This window comes from Diospyros lotus, chromosome 15 (assembly GCF_014633365.1).
Source record: "Diospyros lotus cultivar Yz01 chromosome 15, ASM1463336v1, whole genome shotgun sequence".
NCBI classification, from domain to species: Eukaryota; Viridiplantae; Streptophyta; class Magnoliopsida; order Ericales; family Ebenaceae; genus Diospyros; species Diospyros lotus.
The window spans coordinates 389,343-398,793 of record NC_068352.1 but is presented as its reverse complement, the minus strand read 5'-3'; the positions used below and the strand labels follow the sequence as shown (position 1 = coordinate 398,793).

Below are 9,451 nucleotides of genomic sequence, written 5' to 3'. Positions count from 1 at the left end.
TTTAACCTATTATTATTTGAAAAATGATGTTAATCATTGTATTATAGACAATGGTTAAAATGCGCCTTATTATTAAAATCAAATATATTTATTATATTTTATTTTTAAGATTCAAACAATTCTAATTTATTAAAAATAAATGTATTATGTTTGAATAATTTAACCAATCAATATAATTGTTTACATATTAAAAATAAGATACAGTAAAATATATTTTATTTAAAAATAAAATACATTAGCCAAATCTATATTTTTACCTTTGTATTTTTAATTTTTTTTTGTAACCATTTAAATGTTTTATTGTTTCAATTATATTCTTAAACCTAGGTTTTTTAGTCAATTTAATTTTTTATATTTTATTTTAAAAAAATATATTAGCCCAATCTATATTTTTATCCTTATACTTTTACATTTTTTTTTTTTGTGACTACTCAAAATTTTCATTATATTTTTAATTCAATTTAACTCCATATACTTTAATTTTTTTCATATGATAACTCAAATTTTTCATTATTTTGATTATATCTATATATTTATATTTTTTAATAAATTTAATTCTTATACTTTAATATGTAAAAAAAATAAAATAAAAGGTAATCATCAAAACTTACCTGATTATATCTAAAGAATTATAATATGTTTGGTAAAAGAGCAAAAGAAGACAATTGGTGACTATTTCTAACTTGACAAATCAACTAAAATTCATGTGCTAATTCACCTCATCTTTTTTTGTTTTTTGATATATCAAAATATATAGATTAAATTAACTTAAAAATATAAATACAAAAATATAATTGAAATAATAACAAATTTAAATTATTACACAAAAAAAATCAAAGTAAAAGAACTAAATTAACTAAAAAATGTAAATATTTAAAATAACAAAAAATTAAGTGAGCACACGACCAAAATGTGAAAGTATAAAAACAAAAATATAAGTTTGGCCAAGATACATTTATTGTTGCTTACCCATTACCCTTAATACTGTGATTTAAATTACCCTTATTTTAAAAGCACACCAGAATAATCTGACCCTCCAATCCATAGAACATAAGACCAAAATAGTGTTTGTTTCCATTAAAAATAAGACAAGAGGGCTGCTACAATTTATGGCGACATGTTCTGAGGTACATGTCGCCATATGATCATCATCCCTCAAAACAATTGTTACTTTTACAAGCCAGATGAGAAATATTTGATTTACAAAAGCCCAAAAAACCTCATCTTTTTGTTAGAAGCCACTATTCAGCAGCTCCAGAAGCCAAAAAAAAACCTCAACCTTTTGTTAGAAGCCACTATTCAGCAGCTCCAGCTCGGCCTCTTTTCCTTTTCTTTAGCAGTCCTTTCTCTGCTAACATCTTCAGCTTCTGCTCTTTTCGGGCTTTGGCTTTCTCCTCAAATCCATCCTCCATCATTTTCATTGTTGCCACACGTTTGGCCTTGTAAACCTGTACATCACACCAAAAAAGAAAGGGCTCTATCTCAAACTTGAATGTTGCTAAAAATGGTTTTAACTACACTCGCTGTACACAGAGACAGGCTGACCCTCTGGGTTCCAGGTGTAGAAGCTGTAGAACACTAATTAATTGGCAGAAAGTATTGGCCCAATCCCCCTTACTTAGGTAGGGTAAGGTGATCACCCTTCTCAAAGCCCATGGATGGTTGCAGAATGCAAAGAATGTGCCTAGCAGGCCGTTCACCATGGACATTTGTCCAAAGCATCTTGGCTATTTATTTAGTGTCAAATACTCGACAAAAGGTTGAGGGTAAAGGTCAATGTCTTAGACATCATTGGATTATGGTCCCCACGCAGCAGCAGGGCTTTCCCAGGACAGTTAGGAACTATGTGAGCCACGAAGGGGCCAGAGTTGGAGGAGAAGAAAGGTCTGGAGTTGGTGCTGTATTGTTATGTAGTTGATTTGGAGCAGGCGGAACAGCGAACCATGTGGAGGAGGTCAGGGTTTTTTGTCCAAGTCGGTGAATGTACTTCTTGGAGCTTGTCAAACATTTAATATTGATTAATAAATACCAAGGGAATGGTCCTAGGGGCAATAATGATAAAAAAAATTCCACAGGAAGTCAGGGATTAAGAGAGCTAAAACAACTTGGCGGAGAGAGACTAAAAAAAGAAAATAAAATGCATTTACATAGTTGCCAGAGGCGGCAAACCCCGTACAAGGGAAAGAGCATTAAAACCTGTCAACCTAACCATCTAAAAAGCTCATCTGAGAAATAAAGAGAGGACAAACAAAAATGAAAATATTTTAGAACCTTCTTGATGGTATGCTAATCACTGGAAATGGCATATAATCACTAGAACATAGCGGGGCAAAAAGACTAGAGCAACAAGGAGAGAACAAAGGAATCCACATTCAAACTCAGAGTGCCAAGCTATATCCCTCAAGGGATGTGTGGCAAACAATGAATAGAATCCCCATAGTAACTCAAGATGGATGAAGCTTACAGCCATGTTAACTAGGTTTCAGAGTTGCATTGATTGGAGAAAACAAGTCTCTAAAGGAAAAGTGTAGAAATTAGATAAGTTCTCTTTTTCTATTAGTTTTTTGTTTGTTTGTTTTGTTTTTGGGTGATTGTTAATGCACTGTCCTGGGATTTATTTAATAGCTCAAGGGACTTAGCAAAAGTGATCTGTTATCTTCCTTCTAATTCATTAAGGTGATGGAGGCTTCAAGAGCATAGTAAACAGAGGTAAAGGATGTTCCCAATACACTACGCTCCCTGCTTCACAAGGATTGGGGGGGGGGGGGGGGGGGGGGTTTGTTTTGTAGGCCATAACCTTATCCATGTTTTAAGAAAGATGCTGTTTCCACAATGCAAGCCCAAGAGGGTTGGGGGAGGGTCATTTTTATTGTCCACAACCTTATCCATTGTAAAAGAGGCTGTTTCCACAACTTGCCCATGACCTTCTAGTCACAAAGGAATAAACCCCTTCCACACACATACACAACTTTACCCAGTTGCCACACAAGACACATCTAATAGTTATGAACAGTGCTACAATAGCAACTAAAAGAACTAGCAACCCATAATTCGTCTTTACTGATTAAATGTCCCAAAAGGATCTTACCTTCGTAATGTCAGCAAGCACATCGTTCTCTTTGCATTCGAACTTGTCCAATTGTTTTCCGAGGACATCTTCTATTTCATGAATAAGATTTACATCATTCTGCCAAAAAGAAAGAAACAAAATGACAAATTAAAAACAAATATTACAGACCTAAAATTCCTACATGTGATGTTAGAATGATATCTACATTATGCTGTAAAATGAATAACAAAAAAGACAAAACTAGAATTGCAGAGTAGACCTTAATTTCCTAGATTTATCAAAGGATTCAAAACTAGATATGAGATACAAAATTATGTGTAAAAAGCACTTTAAATGCATGTACACAATAGAGGGGGAGAGAGAGTAGCCGGCAAATAAATTATCTGCCACTCCATTTGAGGAATAATGTACACTAGCACATTCATGATAATATACCCTTTGCTGGAGGATGAATTCACTTCTTACCTGGGTAACAAAGCTCACAGCCAATCCTCCCCTGCCTGCTCTTGCTGTACGCCCAACACGATGAACATAGTCCCTTGGGAACCTGCATGGCTACTCAGTTAAATTTTTAAAGAAAATAAATGTTAAGCAAAAATTAAAAACAATAAGACCTTGTAAGATTATAACCTTGGGATATCATAATTGATAACAAGATCAACTGTTGGAATATCCAAACCACGACTGGCTACATCAGTTGCAAGTAATACAGGGACTTTTCCAGATTTAAATCGATGTAGCGCAGCAAGCCGCAGGGACTGGGATTTAAATGAATGCAATGCAGCAGCTTCAATATCAAGTTCTTCAAGTAAAAAGCTTAGAAGGTGACAACTCCTGCTTGAACAGTATCAAGATAAGTGGCAAGTATCCAATTCAAAATCAACACAAGGTCTTTTAGACTTGACAACAGGGTTGAGAACTTAATAAAAATAACCTTTTTTGTAATAAGTATAGGTGAACAAAACAAAACTTCCTTTTAGAGAGCAAACCATATACAAAAGACTTCTTATGTCGGTACAAGCTGAGCAAACATAATAAGCAGGAAACCAAGAATTTCTTCCCCGGAAAAATAAAGAGAATATATAACAGTTGCCACAAAACTGCACAACGAAAGGCACACAAGAGTATCCCTCCTCACCCAAGTAAACATAGTAGTATATCTCATGACTCTTCAGTCGCATGGGCAGATCCTACATCATTATTATAAAAACCTAGACACTGGCAGAGGCAAAACCCACTGAAGACCAGAAGGGTAAACATAAAGCACTAAACCTCCTAAATAACTGTCCATGTTTCCTTAGATCATCAGTAGCCAAATTGCCACCAAGAGTAGCTGTCCACTCAAAGATAGCAACTTGAAGAGAAGCACTCGTTTTTCAGAATCAGGGGAAGAATGACAGGTAAAGGCTACCTCTGTGTTGGGCTAAACCACCTGTCCTTCCCATGTTTGGTCAAATGATAAACCTGGAGAAAGTTGAGAAAAGTTGGCAACAAAGTGATTTCCCAATCCTAAAAAGTTAAGTCTAAACCCCAAGAATCACAATAGTCCACTAGGAATGACGCGGTGCAGCAATCTGCCACCTCAAAGGAACTCAGGATAAATATCACATGAAGGCTCATTCCAAACCACTAGCCATGCCAACATTTAACCCTATCTGGCAATCCCCTACCAGAACCCAATAATGGATGAAACTCTTCAGATGGCCTGCAACAGTCCAACCCCATAAGCAGCTCCAAGAAAAATCCTTGGGTAAAATCTCCACTGGTGACCCTCCCCAACCTGCACAAACTGGGGATCTTGTACAACGGGGTGGCCCTTTAGGTAAATGGTCTCCACTCCTCAATGTAAAGCTTACTATAAAACTCACCATCCTCTAAGAAATTTATTATTTATTATCTAACACCTTAACTTCCTCTAAATAGTTTTAAATTTTTTATTTGATATTCCCTATTCCCTATTCAAAGACTTTAGATCTGCTTTCAAACATCTTATTTTGTTAGCCAGACAAAAACTTTTAGACCATCTATGTAACTAGACCACTAACCTCTAACACAGTCCAAAATAACTGCCTCATAAACCATAAAATTCTCAAATAGAAAAGGTCTCAGCCCGTTAAAGAAGTCATCACTCTGGAGAATAATGGGGTTGTGGTCTGATACCATCCTAGCCAAGGTTAATTGCATAATATCATCCCCTGTGAAACCAAAAATTTATCTAATTGAAAAACAAGTTACACTATCAACTTTAGGCAACCCCATTAAAGGAAGGTCCACCAACTCCTCCCTCTCAATAAAGCTGGAGAATGACCAATGGCACTGCTCAAAAACCTCTAACAATGGATCTCTCATGAGGAAATCAAACCACATTGAAGGGGCCACTTAAACGCCTAGCCATAACACTAGCAAGCTCCTCCCAAACTCTCCATACTAATCATACATATATCCGGAGCTAACTGAATGAATGCCAAAAATGAGGTAGATGGCCAGGCAATTGTCCTTGGTCCCTCTTTCCACCTTATCTTCACTCACAGTAGGTTGTTCTCTTTTGGTTTTGCACCATAAGAAGCATTTTTTTTTTTTTTATCTGATAATTGATTAATCAATCTTGTGCGTACTGCATAGTCATAGACAAGAAAGGCAATGGCTCACTCATTTACCCATATGCATGCCCATTTAGTAAATGTTCAAAATATGTCTCCTTCAAATATGAATTTTTCAAACTTATTTCAATTTTAAATGTGTAATTAGTCCTTACTTTAGTAAATGTTCTTATCTTTATGACTCGTAGAATTGAATTTTTCATAATCATTTTAACTCTAAATGGGTAAATAGGATCCATTCATTGACCCATTCCTATCCCCAGTCACAGATGCCTCAGATATTTTCTGCAATATTATAGTCACATTGCTGTTTGACACAATTCAGTCCCAATGGGTCTATTTCATGTACAAATTTCACAAAGCATAAGAGCTCATATAATTCCCACAGCATGTATATCATACTCTAAAAAATAATCTTTTTTGTCATGACACCTTAATTTACTATTCTTATAGTGCTTGCAAGAACACTCTGGTGATGCAGCCCAATCAAGATGGTAGCAAAAATGCAAGGTCAATAACCATGCAAGACAGTGAACACAATTATTTTACAATAACCATGCATAACACTAAGGTATTTCCATGATCTGCAAGATAGATATTGCTGAGAAGGGAAATAATTGTGGGCAAGCGTGGCAGGTGTATGCAATCATGAAGTCAAACACAAAGAGATAATGCAGCTATAAGAGCAGTACCTGCAAGTTGAAACAAAAATTATGGTTGATCGAATATCCATGTCTTCCATTTTGGACAGAATGTGTAGCAGATAAACATCCCTTACATTCTTAGGGATAAAAATATATTGCTGCTTTAGAGATTCAACTGTCCTGAAGCCTTCATAAGCCTCATAAAAGTATGCCTTGTTTGCCGAAACCTCAAGCAATGTCTGTAGGTCGCTTGTCATTGTTGCAGAAAATAATAAAGTTTGTCGATTTCTTGGCAAGCATTGAAACACCACTCTCAATTCTTCCTCAAAGCCAACATCCAGAACTCTGTCTGCTTCATCCAGAACTAAGAACTAACAATAAATCAATCAAACATGAGTTCATGAAGTAAAGCAAAATCTTTTTCACAAACAATAAATACTCAAAAGTACTAGAAACAACAATATGCAAGAATCTGCATGATAAATTGGATGGTTGGATATTAGAAAAGCAAAAAAAAAATCATACCAGAGATAATACGTGAAAATAACTAAGAGGCAATGCCAACGAATGCACATCTAGCAGTGAACAACACACCATTACAAAAATATCCCAACAATGAAGAATAATTAATAAGTAAAACTTGCAATTCAAACAATTAGAAAATTAGAATAACTTATTTTGGCACCACTGCAAGGTTTTTTTTTTTTTTTCCTTTTCTTCTTGGGGGTGGTGGGGGAGGGTAGGGGAGAAAATAACAAGAAGTTAAATTACCTAGAAGCATGTAGCATACCCCTCCCGCTGACATTATCTAGGTTTGCCACATGACACCCCTAAACCTCCTCCACAACCACTCTCTAGATGGCCAAGTGAGCCAACCTCATGAAGTAAGAATTACATGGTCTAGTCCACTTGCAAGCCTCTCAGCTCAATTAAGAACCTCTTCCCAACTGCTCACCTCAACAAATGATGGGCGCTACCCTGCCACCCCCCACCAAAGCCTTGCCTAATAAGCATGACTAGTTCATCAAAGCATGGGTCCCAATCAATCTGCCTGGAAGACCCAGAAAGATGACACTGAATCATCATGGATTTATAGATCAGAAGCTCGGTTCAAAAGCCCCATCAAAAGGTAAGGGCCATAACTTTTACCAGTCAAAGAAAAGGGAAGCCACATGAAAACAGACAAAAGGAAAAATAAAAGGATCCCCTTAAGGCATGGCAGGCCTCTCCTCCAAAGTCCCTAAGGTTATAGTAGTCTGTTACATTTTCACATAGCAAAGATTTTTCAATGGGCATCCATTCATTATGAAGTAACTGTAAAACTAGAAATGACAGCAAATGAGAGTTCCATAGACAATTATAAAGAGCTTGAATAGCCTACTTACCTGAGATGTGCATGCAAGAGTACACATGGCTGATAGGATAATATTTACCAACATGTTTGAAATGGCCACTTGACACAAAATGGGTACATGTACTTAGCTAATAAAAGAAAAACGTAATGCCGATTTTTTACACAATCCATGCATTAGAGAATAAAGGAAAGCTGTTGACCTGATGACTATATGCCGATTTTTTACACAATCCATGCATTAGAGAATAAAGGAAAGCTGTTGACCTGATGACTATACGCATGAGACTAAGTTCACCTGCTACTGGCAATGAAATAAAGGAGGACTGAAAAGCAAGTTGGATCTCTTTAACTTTACGGTGCTTAGTTACGAAAATGGGGTGGGATTTCTTTTAGAATGAGAGGGTATAATTACAAGATTAGTTGAAGCTCTACATGAGTGGGGGTATTTGCATAGCATTAAGAAGTTTTTCTACATTGAAAGAGGTCTTCTCAATTGCATTACCCCACATACTTACAAATCCACATCGGGACATTGAATGACTCTCTAATAGCTGCACATATCCTGACTTTGTTGTCAGTTGTCTCCAATCAAAGCAAATCAACTATGCCTTAGTTAATATCATTGATATTAAGAGAAATTTAATTTATAAGTGGCTAAAATCAAGTTCATGAGATGGATTCTACCTTCGTCTTCGAGAAAACAGCAGGGATATCAGGATTCTCTTCTATAAGAACCTTAATCCTACCGGGAGTGGCTATCACGACATGAGGGCGGTTCATCAGCGCCTGAGTCTGGTTAATCCTGTCCATCCCACCGACCACCACCGCGCAGCGCAAGTTCAAGCACGCGCCCAAAGCCCGGAACTGCTCGGCCAGCTGGTAAGCCAGCTCCCGAGTAGGCGTGACCACGAGAGCAAACACACCGTAAGGGTCCTCGGCGAGGCGGTGAAGTATGGGCAGAGCGAAGGCCGCAGTCTTGCCGCTGCCGGTCTGTGCCAGCCCTAGAACGTCCTCGCCGGAGAGGATGGGGGGAATGCAGTGGTGCTGCACCGGCGTTGGCTTCTTCATCCCGAGCTCTTTGCAGGTCTGGACTGCCCATTCCGAGAGGCCCAGGTCCGCAAAAGAGCCGTTGTTAGGGTTGGGGTTAGGGTTTGTTTCTTTCTCGAGGTGCGGTGTCTGAAGCTTCTCGGCGGCCACCGTGGCGGCTATGGAGGGTTGTTTCGACTTGGTTTTCCGGGAAAACAACGGGAAGTTCTCATCGACGGTGATCTCGTCATCCATATTTGGAGTAGAAAACTACTGTCAGTTCAGTACCCTCGCTGCTTGGATGGTAATGGCTTCCTGGAGAATTGAAGAACCGGCGGTTTTCTGGTTTCAGAAGTTCGCTCCAAAACCCTAGTCCACAATTATGTACATTCATTCACTCTGCAATAATAAGAGTAATTTACCAAGAACCCCCTCATGTTTGCTTTAATTGTAAAGACGCCGTGAGGTTTCAGAAATAATAATGAATACCAACTCAATAATAATATTCCAAAGATAAAAAAAAACTGGTGGGCAGCCACCACTATTAGTCATTGAAACCCCAACAATCATTAGGCTTCGTCTTATGACCGAAAATAATAGCGTTGGTCACTTAGAGTATGACCACTTAAAAGGAGGTGAATTGAGTGATTAATATTTTTTTAATTTTAATAAATATTATTGATTAAAAATTTTATTATAAAATATATCTGATAAGTATAATAAATTATGATTAAGATTAATAATAAATGTAAGTTAC

At 37.2% G+C, this 9,451-nt stretch overlaps 1 protein-coding gene across 1 annotated transcript; it reads right to left on the bottom strand.

Annotated features, from left to right (window-relative positions):
• Positions 1-1,051: 1,051 nt before the first annotated feature.
• On the bottom strand, positions 1,052-9,077 carry LOC127792104 (DEAD-box ATP-dependent RNA helicase 36). The gene is made up of 6 exons (XM_052322456.1): positions 8,353-9,077; positions 6,363-6,685; positions 3,701-3,904; positions 3,536-3,617; positions 3,089-3,187; positions 1,052-1,448 (listed from the first exon to the last, which is right to left on the bottom strand). Exons 1-6 carry the CDS (start codon positions 8,947-8,949, stop codon positions 1,296-1,298), a joined length of 1,458 nt encoding a protein of 485 aa, XP_052178416.1. The 5' UTR covers positions 8,950-9,077; the 3' UTR covers positions 1,052-1,295.
• Between the last annotated feature and the right edge of the window lie 374 nt (positions 9,078-9,451).